Raw genomic sequence first — 19,277 nt, forward strand, 5'->3', positions numbered from 1 at the left:
CAAATACAATCAAGCAGGTTATCGACATTTTTAAAAGCTGGCTAGGTATTTTTGTATATGGGCTAGATACTGAAAAAATATCTTTGAAAATGATTTTACCTAAATAAAGTTTTAAATCAAATCTGGTTTATGATATTCAAAACAAGGAGCAGAAGAAATATGCTAAACCTCAACCAAGACCACTGCATGGATACATTTCAATATTATTACTCAAATAAGTGGCTGTAGCTTTTTGATTCAAATTCTCTACATACATATGGTTAGGTACATAAATAAATTTACGTCTATCACTTTTAACAGTGTTTTCATCTGGAGTACAAAGACATTCTACATATAGAAATACAAAACCAAACATGTATAAGTCAGTTCAACTGGGTAAGTTATTAGCAAGAAACTAAAAAGCTTTTGGCAGTTAAAAAAAAAATTAACACTCCAAAATACTAGGTAAAATTTACATCTATTAAAAATTGATTTTATTTTGAACTATTAAAAAACCCCTTAAATATTTAATTCCTAAGAAAGACAATAGTCTCATCTAGAGATAATTCTGTGGGCAGAAATGAACTTCTCAGACCCACATACTGTCTGCAAAAAGGCAAAAAGTAAGTATAACAAAGCCAAAAGGATAAAAAAAAAAAAAATCAACACAAACGTTGTAAAGTCCTTCTTGCAAAGGTATGAGAAAGATGCATTTCATTTGGAAGTTTATAATTTTGGGGATAACAACATTGTACATATTTTCTAGAATTTCTTAGTTGATTTAATCTCTACTCTCACATATGAGGTATTAAGGTTTAATCTTAACCAGATATTTCCAATGTTCTGGACTTTTTTGGCAAGTGTTTCAGAATTAACAGAGAACAACGTTGCAACTCAACTGAAAGAAATTCCTTTCATTTTATTTTAGATCTAAAAGAAACCTAACCAAGACCAAAACCTAACCAATACCAATGTATTTTTTGCTACTGTACATTCCTTGTTGTTCCATTTCGTACATGTTTAATAAAACACATTTGCATTGATGGAAATTTTTAGTACCTAGCCCAATACTGAAAATTGTATATTCCTGCTATAACTATGATAATTGCATTCTCTTGACAATTAAACATTAAACCCCAAGTCTTAAAAGTCAGTTAGTTAAATTAGGCAGCATCTATATGAAATCCTTTGCAAATGTGTTGAGAAACATTGCCATAGGCTTGAAAATACTTTCAGCAGAATGACATTTGTAGGCAAGAATCCAACACTTGAAAAGGAAAAAAAGATGCACTCTAACATTTATACCGTTATTTTTTATGCTCAAATGTCACCATTAAAAACTGTGACGATTTATCATTTTTATTTTTTTATGGTAGCTAGTATTTAGGGAAGTGAACACACCTTCCAGTTCTCTGAAGTTCAGGTCCGGCATGATGGCCTTCTTCTTTGAGAGGCTCTCCTATAGGAGTAGATCCATTTGGAAATTTAGGTACTTTCCTTTTCTCCTACAGAGAAAAAGAAAAAAACATAATCATACTTTGAGGCTGCCTTTACACTAAAAATTATAAAGACAGCATGCAGAGACTCTGTGCCTTCCAAAGCTTTTTCATATTTCCAGCTTATCAGCAGTCCTCCATTTGCCTAATTCATCTTTTGTTGAGTACAGACAACTAGAACGGTACAACACCTCCCTTGTGCAACAGTATTAATCTTCCCTCTTTCTACGAGAAATACATCCCTGAGACATGATAAAACAAAGTCTACCTTTTCAAGACACAGTAAAGGCTCAAACATGAGGCCTAGAAATCTTTTCGTTTTTTTTTTTCCTCCTTCATTTCCAGAGAAGCCTCTAGCTTCTGATAGAAATGGACCTCACTTCACGACACACAGTATGTAGGTGAAGTACAAATGAGAAGTCGTTCCTCTGTGGAGCAACCTGCTCACCAGCTCCCCATAAATTTCTCAGCTGAGCTTGCCCTCCAAAAACCCCAAGCCCTGCTCACTGGAAATGAGTTAAGTGGTAGCCACAGGCTATTCACAAATAAACTGATCAACTGCCATGCTGTAACCCCTTACCTTCTACCCACCCCCACAAACCACCACAGGATTCAAGGCCAGTGTCAACCTGCTGAACCACCAGCACTGGGGGCTCTCCCCCCACTTTTGATCATGGTGGCAGGAATTCCCCTCAGCTGTGAAGAGGGAGAGAAAGTAAAGAAATCTGAGTCCCTCTTCAGTTCACTTTCCCTCTGGCTCTCATTCTGAGCTTGTATCACAACTGAGTGATACGGTCCATTTTTTTTTCTTTCACAAAGATTCTGTGAACATTATAAGCTAGCCAATATACACTAAAACATTTCAATCAATGTTGTATGCACATAGAAGTTTTTATAAGAATTAAAATATTCTTCCTGATCATTCTTAGATTAATTACAAAGTTTATAACATGAACTCAGGTACAATTTCAGACAACTTCTCCTAGATGTCACATGAACTCATTTCAGTATTACACAAGGAAATATAGCAAATAAAATTTACTTAAAAGTATAGTAGGAAACAACTGATTAACACTTTTTTTTTTTAAACTAAAATGGACAATCCACTTCTTTCAAATGGATGTGGTGGCTTTCCTGATGCTTTACTGAAGTTTAATCTCCATGCACAACTTACTAGCACTTGGAAATGGCATTTTTAAAGTAAAAAGGAGCTCTCTATTGGACTTTTTTTCTTTTACCTGGGAAGGAACACTTTTTGGTGGCTCAATTCGTATAGAGGGATCCCATTCTCCTGGAGGCAGGACTGTCACTTGGTCTAAAAATTCATCAATTCCTGACAACAAATCATTTCGGTCTTTTGCTTTATAGGCAACATCATGGAAAACCTATAAGAAGAAAGTACCCAACATTCTTATTTTCTTTTTTTTCTTTTTTTTTTTTTTAAAAAAAAAGGAACAAATTACAATGAACACTTCATTATTTTTAAAAAGGCATTGGAAATTTTTTAAAGGTCGTCAAAAGTTAAGGTTTTTACTTTACTTGCATACTTTTGCATTAAGAACTACCTGTATGTACACCCCTAATTGAACATAATATTAAGAAGTTGTACCTTCAAACTCAAAAGGAACACTGAGTTAATGTCTAAAACTAATTAGAAAGTAAATCTTCCATATTCAGTAAATCAAGTTCAAGTACTATTGCCTGAATAATTCTGCCCTACAGCCATTGTGCCACTATGCTGTGCTGAATCAGGCTAAAAATACTTCAAATAACCTACAAACCAAAACATAAGTTTTTATTAATAAGAACTTCATTTGTATAGCTCTAGCTCCATTCATTTTAAAAGACTTCTTAACAAGCACATGAAAGCAATCCTCCTACTGCTCAAAAAAACCCCTACGTTGTTTTACAGACTACAACACAAATTCCAATCTGACAAACATGTGGTATTTTAAAAAGCAATCCTTGATTCTCAAGATGCATTTTGTACGCACAGAGGGAAAAAAATTGCTAGTTTTGTTGTAAAAAAAACTGTTTGCAGAAGTTGTTCCTAAACGGCTTCTGTACATGTGAAATCTGAACTGTTTGTCTCCAAAGACCAGACTATTAACTCTTTTAATTTTAAGTTAGATCTTTTAAGCCTATTTAGGTCTTCTTAGACCACTGAATATTTTTTTTTCTATTTCAATGTTCTACAGCATTCCTAAAATCAGCCTACCTAAAAAATTAGGAGCTGCAACTAAAGCTTCTAATATTCAGTTCTCACACTGAACAAATACTGTATTCAGAGACTAGTTGCCCAATTGTAAAATTATCAACTTCTGGATAACATTTCTAAATTTTAAATTGTTCTAGAATAAAGTAGTATTAGAATTTCTGCTAGATAACCCTAATACTGTAATTATCAGCAATTCACTAGGTGGCGCTCAATGCGAAGTCAGAATTAAAACACCCTAATTTTTCTCAGTAAGATCACAACAGTCTTAAAAAGTCCCAATTCCCCGGTGCTCTTTTAAACTGTCCACCAAGGCCCTAAAGATACAACTTCAAATGACTAATAAAATTCTGATTTTAATTATTTGACTTTGCTTTGATAAATATTATCTATGATGACTCAGTTGGACGTGGTTTAGTGACAGTGTTAGGTTAACGGCTGGGCTCGAGGATCTTGAGGGCCTTTTCCAACCAAATTGATTCTATGATTCAATTGCACACATTCTTAAATTTTGTGCTGAACACTCACACAGGTTGCTGTGTTCTTTTCAACATACGGTGATTCATAGCATACACAATTCTATTTAATAGTTTTATTTCTTAATTTGGTACAAACATGAAATCTACATGAAGCCAAAATATTTTTTTCAGAAATACATTTAAGATTTCTTTAAGACAGACAAGGGGAAGAGTTAATTTACCATTATCTAGCTCACTAACACAAATAAAATAAATAAGTTTACAGTTTCTCATTCAGCCAGTTTGTTTTTTCTTCAATCCATCATTCCAGAATACATTTATTGAAAACAGTTGGTAAATATATTATTCTAGACTTCTTTAACTACAAGTGTTTAAAATACATCACTCACATCATCTGTCATAAGTGTTGCTATTGATCTCCCAATTTCATGGTACTGTGGAGCTTTTCCTGCTGGTCCCAGCAACAAAAACAAGAACCTGTGGAGAAAGCAATGAAGATGATTATGGCTGACTCCCCTGAGTATACTCAAGAGGGTTCTTTCAAACTAACATTTAAAAAAATTTAGTGGTGAGGTAAAAATATCCTCTTAACCATCTCAGATCTTAAATTCTGCTGCAAGACTAAGAAAAGACTCGCCTAAAGCCATCACCAGAAGGAATTCAAATTCTGAACCAAAACTATTTCTAAACCTTCTTAATTAAGCCTATTTTTTCAACTTCATATAATGCTGTAAATGTAGTAGAAATCCACAGGCTAGAGCTCAATGTGTGTTTCCTCCAGATTCTAAGCCTTCCTGGCATTCCCACTGGCCTAGGAGCTATAGGACCTGCTCCGGCCTCCCTGATGACTGATCCCCTCTTTATGGGAGTAAAACTCCTCTCACTTGCTGTGACTGGGTACGACACACTGGGCATCCTCATATCCTGGCTCTGCATCAGCGGAAAAGAAGTGAATCTGCACTTTGAACACCTAAGAAGGTAAAGTGACATTTTGGGATCCAGTCTGGGGGTGGATCACAGAATATGTTAACAGTCTCAATTTCCAATAACAATAATAGTTACTACACTTCAGGAAAAAAAAGGAAATTGAACAGGACTAGCGTCTTATAAATTCAAAAGGATACAAACCAAAGAGCTAAATTCAGTAATTATTTTTACAATCTTCTTCCAATACTCCATGAAGTTCCTAAATGCAACATATTTGAAAAAAGCAGCACCTTCTTTCACCTCACAGTACACAAAGCTCAATGTTATTTTTCCTTTGCAAGTTGACTACCCTAACTGAAACTGAGATTACATCTTCAGAGTCAAGTATACTATTCCAAATTGGCAAGTCTAGACCATTTTGAAAAATTTAGGACAGGATCGTTTCAGTTACATTAATATGATAATATGTATGCAGAAAAATTGGAATTTCCCAAGAAACATTATGAGCACTAATGCCAATTACCTTCTGAAAATTCTCATATGTATTTGTAAGACCACCAAGATTATTCTTGCCTTTCATTAGAATATATAAGCTGAAAATTACAAATATAAACAAACACTTTGATCATTTCAAAACATAAAAAACACCAAAAAAACATAAATGCACAAATTTATGCCAAACACCAGAGAACAGCCCAGTACATCAATGTGCACAGAAAATGAAGTGTCCTCCATGATGACCGATGAAATGATCTGCTATCTACATCATGAGATCTTCAGTTTGACATTTTGATCATCTCTGGTAAACACACCCACAGTATAATACTGGCAAGACCCATGATTTTGGGGGGTGGTGGCAGGCGCACCAGGCTGGATGGCATATTGCAGATTGAAAACCGATTCAATGTATTAGCTGTAGATTTGTTACCCCAGTGTCAATCAGGCAGATTCAGGCATGTAATACCAAAGTTAAGTTTTTCCACCACCTAGCTTAATCATGCACAGAGTATTTGTATGCAAAGAGGAGAGCTTCAGATTATACAGACTTTCAGGCTTAATGGACTCCTCCCCACTGTCATGCTGTGTTGCGCTGAAGGGAACTTTAACAATCTTCATGCCCATCTTTACAATGGCAACACAAGCTTGGAAGACTCACTGCTTTTACTCCTGGTCAACTATCCGTTTCAACTTCCACGCTTGCTTAAGACAGCATCGTTATATTTAAAGCATTCAGACAATTTTATGGTGGATCTCATTCCTTCAAATCTTGCAGCAAATGACTGGCATCATGTTAAACAGAAGTCTATATTTCTTGAGCTCAATAGAGTATGCATAGAAATTTACAATTATTTGAGATCATAAATATTATCTTATTGTATAAATAAAGTCAGACTTTCCAGGCATTTATTTACCGTGTAGGAACCGGAACCTCTGTGAGACCTGAGAGAAGCACAGCAGGGGAGAGCCTCACAAAAGCAATAATAGGTCTTTCTAAAAAATCTACTTCTCCCACTAACACATTTGATGCTTCTGCTCCTGAAGGAATTTTCCTCATGAAGTTCATATCAACCTATTCATACAAAGATGAAACAAGTGTTTATTCCCTTACATTTGTTAGCATAAATTCTATAACATAATTTTATCAGTATTTACTACACATTAATGCTATGAAGAAAAATAAAAAAGCGAATTAAACATCCCACAGTACAGAAAACACAAACATATGTAGAAATCGTCAGCCAGCCAGCCAACTAAAAATAAACTATTTTCTGAAAGTAAGAATTACTACCACTTACTATATCCTAGAAGACTCTAATAACCACCTTTCTAATATTACTTATCATGACAAACATTCCACGATAGGACATAACTTAACAAAATCTATCCACAATTAACTAAGGAGAGTTCATGTAGTTACACATGGTTTTTAAAACGCAGTTAGTTATTTCACAGCTGTGTATTTCAAATATGACATAATTTCGAAAACTAATTTGTATCTTTATGTTTTCATCCATAAAGAATATGATTACTGAAAATATCAACTTTAATTTCTGTACATAATTACAGTAGAGCACTAGAAAAATGGTACAGCACATGAACTCTGTGTTCACATACATACACGCACAAACAAGCACCGGTTACATTGCTATCTAGAAGACTTACAGATGGCCTCTTGAGTCCCACACCAAGTGTGCCACAACTACAGTGCCAAGAGGCTGACTCCTGCCCAAGAGGAGACAAGGTAGGTGTACAGAAGGACAGGCCAAACAAAAACAAAGACTGTGACGGAGGACCAGGAATAAATGGCACCTGCCCTGATTAGCTGAGAACTACAGCGTAAGTTAGCTTTTCTTAAACATAATTATTTAACTTGGCAAACCAATTGTCTTGCAGTGTTTCACAGTACAGATGACACTGCAGACTGAGTTTTATAGTAAAAGCCATAATGGAACTTGCCCAGCAAATTTAAATTATGAAAGAAATACATGCGGGTTTACAGTATTACACAAGATTTCTGTCAGAAAGTGATATTACATGCTCCTAATGATTAAGATGTACAATAACTGTTGTACAATAAATTCTTAACACAAATAAAGCAAATTTTCTATAAAAGGTCTCTTTGAAAAGAAAAAAGTCAGCTGTAGAAAAAAAACACGTTAAAACACCATCTACAAAATTGTTTTCCTAAGAGTTTTTATAGCAGATCTGAAAATATCTCTCTCTGCATGAGAAAGTACAATGGCTGCACTCCAAGTTACCAAAATACTGAAAAGATCAAACTAAACAGAAAGTTCAGTCCCGCTGGGTAGAGTTTCAAGACATTAACACATTCAGCCTACGTCATTTTCTGACACTCACACACATAAGTTATGTCTTAGTATGTCTTGTGCACACTTGTACAAATGCATACCTATATGTGTCTTAGTTACAACTAAGAGGGCAGTTACTACAACCACATTTTTTGTTACATAGTTTTGTGCTGAACATTAAGGTATTTAATGTTATTTACCTTACTAAAATCAACCGTGCTGTTTTCTCTGCTTCCTCCTGTCCCAGTACCTTTAACGTCTCCACTTTTCCCAGTGTCTAAATTTCCAGGTGCTGACTGTGGAGATGCTAGTAGCCCTAAATTAAAACAAAGGAGGTAAGTTCAAAATGGTGTATGAAGGGAACTGAATATGCGACACTACCAAAACTCAATGTGGCAGCTTGCTTAAAGCAAATGTGCAAGTTATTCAGTAAGAGTGCCCTACATTAGTATCACAAATGCAACATTAAAAAGTCATTGTGTTGCCAAAATAATGACATCATTAAAAATAAAATTGAATATTGCCCAAATGATGGCCATTTGCAGAACAGTCACCAGAAAGGAAATAAGAGCTACTTTAATTGCAGAAAAAAAACCCCCAACTGTTGACATTTTAATTGTAACTGCTTTAGTAGTTAGTAGATAGAATCTTCACTATATTTAGAAGTCCTCAAACACCTCTGCTATCTAGTCTGCTGTGTAGCAATTATTTAAATTGTAAAAAGCCTTGGCAAGCCTCAGGCTACAGCTACAAGGAATGACACCCTGGTAGTTAACTAAACCTGTACAAGCAAATAGTGCGCTACATGACGAACAGAGAGCTTACAAACCATTATTTCAACCAACAGATCAAAGCTGCAACTATTGATCTGACCAGATGTTACTATATGAAATGGTGTCTCTAACACGTTAGATGAAGAGGCACATACAATAGAGTTATTCAAGTGACATAACAGCTTCCCCCTAGCACCTGCACCGAAACAAAACCGCTTTATGTAGCTTGCGACACCACTAGCAACACTGAATTGCAGGTCCAGCAAAGGGTGCAAATGACAACTAAACCAGGTGTTCATACACTCTGAATTCAACGTTGCACCGTGGTTATCACTCCCAAGCTATCATTTAAAAGCTGGTCTACGCATGCATAACCAAGCCCAAATCCCATTGTTTGGATTACAGAGCTTTTACTTGTTCATGCACTAGGACATGCACTACAAGTGCGTGTGGCCTTGCTTGTTTACACTAGACCTTTTAGATGTGGTGACAAAACATGCTCAAACATGCTTTCAAAACCACATCTAGATAAAGACTTAAGTCTAGACTTTGTATTACATGCAGAAAGTTTGTATTTAGGTTAAGCGTCACTCTAGTCAAGATAAAACTGAAGTCCTCACCGGCTACCTTTTGGCTATTGTTCTATCAAACTACAGCTACATAACTAGTTGCATCCCTCCATATTTAGAATTTAGCAACTTGAAATTTTTTAGCATTTCAAATTACAACTGAATTCACTTTATTTGATCCCCAAATTTATTTCCAAAAAGCTCTTTCAAAGAGCCATCAGATCATTGGAAAACATGCAAGTCCAAGCCTTTACCATTGATTTTCGTTCTTACAGTTCATAGGGATATAAGTGGTGTGGGTAGTTTTTCCTGAAGCAAAAAAACCAAATGAAGTTAATAAGCTGTAATTTCTTTTGTGAATCTTAAGTATTTAACTGCATAAGAGTTGATGTTAAGATGTGTTTGTAGGACTAGAAATAGAATAAAAATATTAAACAATTGTTGCATAAAAGCATAATATAAGTTTATACACATAAACTCTTTTCACTTTTTCCCCCTTACATAACAATATAGGTAGCTGAAGATGTATATGACTGATGAAAGATGAGCGATAATGCATCATTTTGCAAATGCCCTGTGAGCAAAAGCAAGCAGAGACTAGGAAAAAAAAAAGTGAAGAGGCAACCGAGGAAGACAGAGAACAATGACTCTACATTTTAGCATAAACTAATTTATTGTTTCTGTACTAAAATGATACTGATTCTTCTGCAAGGTTTGCCTTCAAAATTTCTCCAACCAGTCATAGTTATGGTTCAGAAGTCTTGGCACTGACACAGGAACATTTGTCTGATCCTAGACCACGTGTAAATAGTTTTCCTTTGTGTCGGTTTTGCTGCTGGACAGACTGCTGCACTCACATGAGAATACAGCTCACAGGTTTGCAGACCTGAGTGAGCATTTCTGTCTGATACTGCATCTCCAATGCTGTCTGATACTGCATACCAATCAATCTGATATTTGCAGGGGAAATCAGAATAAGAAATTACAATCTCCAATAGCAAAACACTTTTAGTCAAATCTCACACTAATAAAATAACTTATTTCCTTCTCTTCTCCAGTTTAGTAGATATAAACTCAGAGACTACTGCTAAAAGGAAGACTACCTAGTAGTTTTTCCAGACTGTGAGAAGAAGAAATTCATCTAGTCTTATCAGGCTGCCAAGGGGATCATTAAAAATACACTGTACCCTTCTTGATGTTGTTATACAGATATACCATCTGCCTCCATCAAAAACCAGTGGATTAAGTCTTGAGTAAGTCTGGATTAAAAAAAACTCGTAAGAATCACTCAAGTTTAAGTACTTGTAACTACACCTTCACTAAAGATCACATGCATTTTCTAGCCAACTACAGCTAGTTTAATATTGTGATCACAAAAGTCTACAAGAAAGCAAGAAGAATGCAGACATTTGCTTCACATCTCTGCTTCAGTAAAAAAAATTACATTGAGGGAAATGAGTTCAACACTTAAGCATAACTTCTCCAATATAATTATGTTTCTGTAGACAAAATTTATGAAATACGAAACTTTTAAATACAGTCACATCATATTTGTATGAGGAAATAAAAATCAGTTTTAAAAAATAAATTCCAATGTAGCCTTAATGTGAAAAAAAATTAAAATTACTCCTAGAAGGCAAATATGTAAGCCTTTCTCAATTACTATTTTCAGTAAGTAATTATCGTAAGAACAAAGCTGTTCTAAATATTATTTTACTCAGTTTTAAAGCACATTTATCACTGAACCAAAGACCCCTTAAAACCGGTTGCTTTGCTGTTGTTCATAGACATTAATTAAGCTTAATTATGTTGGTGAATTAATAGTGTTCACCTTTAGTTGTGACACAGCTCTCTTCCTAGCTGTACCTATGGAATTCATCATTCAACAGTTTCAAAGATGGGAAAACAAAAGCCGTTCTTGAACTGATGACAAAAGGAAAAAAAAACACCACCTGTTAAAAAGAACCCTTTGCCTGGTTGACTTACTATGAACTGATGACTGCCTGATAAACATCAAGTGGTGGACTGAAAGCGTGCCCCTCTTCCCTCCCCTTACAGGAGTTCACACTAAGTTCAGTAACCTTCCAGCTATTTATAAGGACTAAAAAATAAAGTCTGAATAGCACAAGGCCAAGGATAGATGAATGTGAAACAGAAGAAAGCCATCTATTAGAAAATTAACACAGTTCCTAATGCTAACAGCAGGCAAACCCAACTCAATTACATAGATGTGGAAAAAGTATTCAGGTTGCAGTATTCTGAATTACTAGAGAGGTAATACAGACCATAAGCTACAGCAAAATGGACCAAGAAGATTTTTTTTAATTAATACAAAGAAGATTACTTCTTCTTCAGGGTTCCCTTCTGAGTCTGTCTCCCAAGACAGAGATTAGTCCAATTGCAGCCCTGAAGTCATAGTCTGAGAATGTCTTCAAAGGCATCTCTAAGGAAAATGTGTCTTTCTGTGGTCAGATGATTTCTTTAATTAAAAAGGGGCAAAAAACCCAGAAAACAAAAATGTCTTCCATCATTATCGGTGTTCATCTTTCTCTGGAAAGACATTTATTTACGGATTAACTAGGAAATCATCCCTTTCAGATTTTTCCTTTATAAAAAACATCCCCTCGAGGCACATTTTTGTGGCACAACATGACTTGGAGATTCTGGTGAAAAGCTTTATAAGTGATAGTAATAGCATCAAGTATTTGATCTTTGTTTGCCTTCTCTTGAGTTTAAAGACCTTGGGTCTTGCATGCTGTCATTCCTGTCAGATGAGTACAAAAATGAGAACTGGAAAACCAATTACAGCTGTTCTTTTACTTTTGGTATTTAGTTACCTTTGCAAGATCACTCATGAGAAAGAATGATCTTCATGTGAATTCTCTTAATTTTCCGTAAGTCAGAGAGTTTTTGGTTTGCTTTTCTGAATTTAAGCAAGGATGGGGCTCCTAGTCCAACTCATGATGACAGCCTACAACATAGTTTGCTCTTTCCTTTGCAGCAATTGGGCTGCAAAATGTGAAAAAGTAGATAACCGCAGCCTTTTCTCTGTCAGCATATTTTCACTGCCATATGTACCTGTGCTCTTACTTAAACAAGCAGAAAACCAAGAAAAGCCTCACTGATTAAAGATTTGAGTGAAATCAGTTCTCTCCCTTCTCCCCTCCATATACATTGGCATAAAGCAGACAAACCTACAATCTAGATTTTAGCAAGATAAATTTCTGAGTAGGGGGCAGGGGGATGCAGAAGGAACCTGAAGGCTAAAAAGAAAGGTGATCCCCTTAAAACCGTGATCTACCTAAAAGAATCCCACGGTACCTAAATAGGTGGTAATTTTGCAGAAGTAAAGCAAGTGTAACTGCATGTATACAGAATGCATGAGTTATGAAACATTTACTAGAAACAGTTAAAGAAACCCTCAGAACTTTCCATCCTTTCAACTTACCTATACACCTACATGCCTTTTTACATGTAAAGAACAACAGCTTTGCCAGACAAAAAATTAATAAGTTGCTGAGCTCTTACTTACAATTATAAACTCTTAACTACCTTATCCTATTCCACATATCAAACACAACAAAACAATAATCAAGTGTCCAATGCTGAAGCAGTGCACTCATGAAGAGCTTTCTGGAAACAGCTGTAGGTGAACTGAACCTGCCAGTTCCATCATGAACTACTACTGGTTTTAATGGCCTTGGTTTTTCAAAAGCACAAAAGCAAAAATAAAACTGCTTAAAGACTTCATGATACAGCTAAACTAGAAACACCACTGATTACTGCATCCATCCTAATTCTTTTCATATTCATCTCTAATACTTCACTATGTCTTTGGCTGTAGCTATCTCAGGATATCAAACACTGGTTTTAAAGTATTAACTCAACCACTGACACAAATAACAATACCTAATATGGACTGTAGGTGAGTGAAAGGAAAAGGCCACCATTTTTGACATTTTGCTTATATATTATAAAACCATATTCCTTTTTAATTACACAAAGGTTAAATAATTTTTTTTTGCTGGCTTTAGTTAAAAGCTAAAAAGTTAAAAATGCTGAACAAGAAAAACAGCCGCAACTGAGAAGAAATAAAACATGCAGGCGGAGGTAACAGTTATCATACTCCTTCGTGCCCAAGTTATGTGCCAAAACCACCGCAATGCAAGTGACCCAGATGCAGAGAGCGTCAGACATGGACAGCTTAAATTTCGATAGTTGCCTGGTGTTTTGTCAACATTTTCCTCTGTCTTCTTTTCCTGGCTTTCCTGCACTTCTAAGTCCTCCTCAGGTGGGTGGATTACTACGGAAGGAATATCGTCACTGGTAGGTGACACCAGCAATTCCTTGCCCTGAAGTGGACTTGACTGGGCACTTGTGGTTGGCGAGTGGCTGAAGGCAGGACTGGAGGGTGGTGTGTTTTGAGGGGTAGTTACGGGGGTTGTACACCTCGAGGTTGCCGGGGTTCCAGCTCTTGAAGAAGGAAGAAGGTAATTGAGAAGAACTGACAAACGGTTTTCTCCTCTCAGGGAAATATTTGAGGCAGAGAGACCTCTTCGCAAAGAGTGGCGGGAGGCTGAAAGGCCTTCCCCTGAGATAAAAAAAATGAAACACCATGAGGTTTACAACATGGATATACTTTTTTTTTAAAAAAAAAAAAAAAAAAAAAAAAAGACCAGATACAAATATGCATTAACAATTTACATAGTAAATTGCAAGCTTTACAGGCCAGAAGTGTCATACTCATGCAAGTAAGACAAGAGGTAAGAGAAAATCTGATTTCAGAAGTCAGAAATTACTGATGAGTACTAATTAGAACGTCAAAGATATGTTAGAGAAGTTATTATCTTAAAGTCAGTAAGATTTGTTAATATAACCAAAAAAAAAATTATCTCCTGAAACTGACTCTTACATTTTCCTAGAAGAATTTCTTATTCCAAATTGCACAGCAGCTACCTTTAATGCCATTCAAAAAATACATTAAAAAAATCATTAGCAGACGAAACATTACAAGACTTCTGTTAACTGCACCTTTATATACAAAGAAGTATTAATTTTTAAAATTCAAATATTTTCAAAACGATGATCAAACATATCTAATCATGTTAAACATAACTGCCGTCCACTAAAAGTTATTTTAACAAGGAGCTTTCTTGACCAGCTGAAGTCTCAATATATGGTTTTGAAGAGGGCATGAGGATGAGATACATAGTCCCTTCTCCAGATCTTCTTGCTGTGACTTACCAAATGTCCCCATTTGCCTAAAACCAAACACATTTCTCAAAAATCCACTGATACTTTTTTGCCAGTCTCAATGTCCCACTATTTTCATATATTAAGACAAGATAGTCTCATCATGGTTCCCTCAGATTTAAGCTCGTAATGGATTTCAGTTCTTCCTTAAGCAGGAAAGAAGACAGACTGACTGTGCTCATCTTGGCACTTCCTTTAGAAGGTTTAGCAATACTGTCCCTCCTGTTTACCACACACGCTTTTCCTGGGATGGCAGTCTCCTTGAGAAGAATACCGATTACTTCTCCTACAAGCCCTGAAATCAAAAACATGCTGTTTTCATGTACCATACCCTCAAGCAAGAAACCAGCAAACTAGACACATTTAATCTCACATTTATACTAGGCACTAAAGAGGTCAATATGTTGGGCAACCCTAGAATAATTTACGACAAGAAGGCACTGAAAGCACGCCTACGAAAAGGTCACATACATTTTTCCCTCATTCTAACAATAAAAGAGTGGATCATACAAACTTGATTTACATTAAGAACAAAAGCTTCAAATATGAACTATTAAAACTGCAGTGCAGTAAAGAGGACCAATAAAGCAAACTGGTTGATTTTGCCTATATTAATCACTACAGTAATGACTAGACTTCTCTCAGTATATCCACGATGAATCATGAACATGAGATGTCCTAACAGACACAGGTGTAAAAAGGAACCTAAAAAGCATTATGTATATATGCATGTTTGCTTTACCAGTTTACTAGAGGGTAACTATAGGATTTATAAAGAAAAAAGTAAATCAGTATATGCTGGAAAAGAGTTCATCATGTTATGATGGTTTCTTATTTCCGCATATATCCCATATTCTGTTCAAGGAATAGTATTAAGAACAAACTGCACTGGAAAATGGAAGTCATACACTGAAACTAACTGACAAGCAAGAGACCTCAAATACAAAAATTCTCAGGATTATGCTAGGAATACAGGTGTTCAAGGATGGGTAAAACCAAGTTTATATGCAAAATTTTCATGTTTTCTAAACAAAACAGGGAAGTCAGAAGTTACAGAGGAAATTATGCTCTTATATACATTAGTTGTATTTTCATTCTAGAAAAAAAAATCTCAAACTACCAGTGAAATATTTAAGCATGCATCACGCATTCACTAGCTAACAAAAAGTATCAGTAAGCTTTGACATTTGCTAGAGCATATCCCCAGTATTTATCGAACTGAGAGCTCTCAACAGCACTTAACTAAGGGGAACATGTTCTAAAGCAATGAGGCATCTTTTAAGACAGGAAAAGAACTTCAAGAAGTGATTCATGAAATCAGTACTAAGTTTTCACTACACTAAAACTTTTCAGTTGAAATTATACAGATCTTAGTTAATGTAAGGCAAAGGAAAACAAAGAACATAGACAGAAATAGAGGCCATAAGAAACACAAGAATAAAAGTATGCTGTTCTGCAGTATATATTGCTATTTTGACTCTGGAATTGGATGTCTAGACTAAAGGTACTGATATTCCAGAATATTTTCAGGAATTGGTTCAACAAAACACATATTGCTAATACCTTTCCTGGCTTTGGGCATACTTTTGCCCTGTTAGATCCTTCTCTACAAAACAAGGCAAAAATAAACAGCGTCCTAGCTAAAAGTAATTTCTTCACCATTAGCAGAGTGAACTTTTTCTAGCCATATTAACACACAGTAATTGTCAGCATCACTGAACTCATGACATGACCACAAAGTAAATCTCCAGTATGAAGACTGAATAAGCAAGCAAGATCCATCTGACGAACACCAAGTTATGCCATGGTGCTGAAATTCCACAAACATTACACATTTTTTATTCAAGCATATCCTAAAAACCATTAGGACTCATGTAGGTCTAATTCTATACCCCAAAACAATAATGCATGCTACGTATACAGGCAGGAATAGAATATTTGAGTAAATTCAAAAATATTCAGAAACATCATCCACAGCTACACATAGCACACGTTGTTACCATTAGTTCTTTGCTTATCAAGAAGGAAACACTTATCTGATATTATCGGCTGAATTTTCCTTTGTCTCCCAATGAGAACATTATTTAACAGGTTAGAACAAACTGGATGCTACAACTTATCTCACCGTTTCGTTCAAGCAAGTGAGGGTCAGAATGTTTCTTGCCTATATCTGCAAAAGATCGAACCAGGGGAATCCGATTGCTGAACTTTTTCTCATTCTGATGATGGTGCCTTTTTAGGAGAGCTTCTCTCACGTTCTCTCTTATGGATTCATCCAGTTGGCCAGAGGCAATCATGTTGTCCAAAACCATATCTACATAACAACAAAAAATAATTTTTTTTCAATATAGCTATCAAATCCCTCCTTCACCACACTCAAAAACCGTAGTTGCACTAAGTAATAACAAAAAAATTAAATCTATTGAAATAAAAAAGGTCTTTTCTTCAGCAAAGTCATCTTCAAGAATTCACAGGAAATTTTCAAAGATGTCACTAAGCAAGCAAATGTGAGAATGAGGAAAGCACAACATGCAGATCCAAAAGACAGTATTTAGTAGTAGCATCATTTTAAGAAATACGTTACTTAATATTTTATAATTTATTGTCATTTACTTCAACTTTCAACGGTGACTTCCTTTAAAAAAAAAAAAAAAAAGGCATTTATGTTTCCAACCACCCTCCACTAGAAGTGAGTGCACAAAGATATAAACACAATGGAGAACAGACTTCTTACAACAGTCTTAACGTGGTGTTCCTCATTTTGTAAGTATACAACTATACAGAAGTGAAAGTTATTATAGAATGGATTAATTCCTAACTCCTCTGTCGCCTTCAGATGCTCTAAGTTCCTGAGGTCCTCTACTGAACTTCATGCGATTCAAACGCTTTAGAAAAGGAAGTACAAAACAAAAGCTAGTTACATCATCTTAAACTAATCAGCTGTCAAAGAACATCAAGATTCAAAAGGGCATCTCATCAGAATGCTCACACCAGGAAAGAAAGCCTGCATGTCTGGTAAAACATCTGCTGCGATTTCTTAGCTGACTTATTTTTTAATTAAAAAAAAAAAAAACCCTGCACAAATCAACATTAACCTATGTGGCAACTTCTAAAATATGTTTTGCCAATCTCAACTGATGTATCGAGAACCTAACTGTATTGGTAAACTGCAATTACAGAGAATTTTTCACAATGAAAAAGGTTATGGCTCAAAATACCTTACAAACAAAATTACATGCAGCGAAGTCTGTCAGTACAGTGCAACTTCCTTCTGGGATTACTGGCAACATACAACTTTTTGTTACAGCTTCTTACAAGGAAACCAGCCACCCTCTCCCTCCTGTTTTCAGTGAGAACCAAGGATACCTACTAGATATTCCTGGCTCAGGGCAACAAGACAGTGCATTTGTATGCCAAGGACTGTTATCCTACATGCTTCATAATGGCACCTAAAATTAACCTGAAACAAATTCATGCAACCTCTTAAAACATCCTAGTTTCAACTAAAACACGTGCTATTAAAAGAATGCAGTTTACACAAAATTAAGTAATAACTCTTTTCCTCATGTACTAAGATTATTGCTAAATTCAATTATTAAAAATCAGTTAAAAGCCAAAACATTACTTTTACAAACCACGTACTGAACATTCTTGCTCAATAAGATGGGAAAATAGGAAGGGAGTACCAATATCTTGAGTGAACTTCAAAGATTTCAAAACAAAACAAGAATATGTTTTTAATGCCAAAACGCCTTGTCCCTCACACACATGTTGGTCAGCCCTAAGCCTAGCACAATTCCTGAGAAGGCATTACACTGTGTGGTACCTGTAGCAAGAGATAACAGGAAAATCACGTAAAACTAGTTCAAAGACATACAGGCTAAGCCAGTGCGTGTGTGTATGTGTGTATATATATTTATATATGAAAAAGTCTTCAGAGCTGATTTTATAGTATCCAAAATGACCATGTGATTAGTGAGGACACTCAAAATAGTAGGTCAAACAATATGTACGAAACTTATTTCTGCTCACCTCTTATAAAGGTGAAAAAAAAAACCCAAATGTGCAACAATCAACTGCATTAATGGCATCAAGTTAACATCAGCCAAGTTATGATTAATAATGATGGTACTAAAGTGCACAAATAAGTCCTAAAATGTTCTGGCAGATATTTACATTTCATCTGTAGAAACAAAGACAAAAAACACATTCAGGTATTAGAACATAAAGGCGAATTCTAGGCCTCATCCTAAAATACGTAATAAAGGAGGTCCTACTCGCCCAGTGTAGCTCCTCATAAGCAAAGTTTGTAGGATCAGCCCTTTACAGCCAGATGAAGAAAACCGCAGGAAGCATGCACATGCCTTTTTCTCCAATATAATATTTTCAAGAACACAAAAAACCGCCATCAAAAAATCTCAAGTTATAGATTAAAATTTAGGAAGGTTTTTTTAAAAAAAAGTTTTGCTGCAACCTGCTATCTCATCTAGTGTGTTTGCTCTCATGTCCAACATGACCGTTCCATTGAGAATACAGCTTCGCAGTTCAAAGAGACTGTGCAGAGACAGAGTTGCTACATAAGGCTTGCTCCACCGATCACCACCATCTTCAACATCCTCTTCAAATTTTAGCCACCTGAAATGCATACACATACATATATTTACATTTCTTCTACAAGACACACTTTGGCAAGCAATCCCATTCTTCCCTGTGGCTTCTGTATGACATGGAACAGAAAATCCTACCAGCTCATACTGGTTTTCATTTTCTCAGAAA

At 35.6% G+C, this 19,277-nt stretch overlaps 1 protein-coding gene across 9 annotated transcripts in view; it reads right to left on the bottom strand.

Moving 5' to 3' along the window:
• Positions 1-19,277, bottom strand: part of SLC4A7 (solute carrier family 4 member 7) — a 96,097-nt gene that overhangs the window by 22,142 nt on the left and 54,678 nt on the right. For 5 of the 9 annotated variants that reach the window (XM_065628494.1, XM_065628490.1, XM_065628496.1 and 2 more), the window contains exons 5-12: positions 18,976-19,136; positions 16,627-16,815; positions 13,471-13,839; positions 8,107-8,222; positions 6,509-6,666; positions 4,559-4,646; positions 2,714-2,860; positions 1,381-1,484 (exon numbers count right to left, since the gene is read on the bottom strand). In XM_065628494.1, coding sequence (XP_065484566.1) covers positions 1,381-1,484; positions 2,714-2,860; positions 4,559-4,646; positions 6,509-6,666; positions 8,107-8,222; positions 13,471-13,839; positions 16,627-16,815; positions 18,976-19,136 — 1,332 coding nt within the window. The remainder of the gene's footprint in view (positions 1-1,380; positions 1,485-2,713; positions 2,861-4,558; positions 4,647-6,508; positions 6,667-8,106; positions 8,223-13,470; positions 13,840-16,626; positions 16,816-18,975; positions 19,137-19,277) is intronic. The other 4 variants (XM_065628498.1, XM_065628493.1, XM_065628500.1 and 1 more) reach the window with 2 other exon arrangements.

This window comes from Caloenas nicobarica, chromosome 2 (assembly GCF_036013445.1).
Source record: "Caloenas nicobarica isolate bCalNic1 chromosome 2, bCalNic1.hap1, whole genome shotgun sequence".
In the NCBI taxonomy this organism is placed as follows: domain Eukaryota; kingdom Metazoa; phylum Chordata; class Aves; order Columbiformes; family Columbidae; genus Caloenas; species Caloenas nicobarica.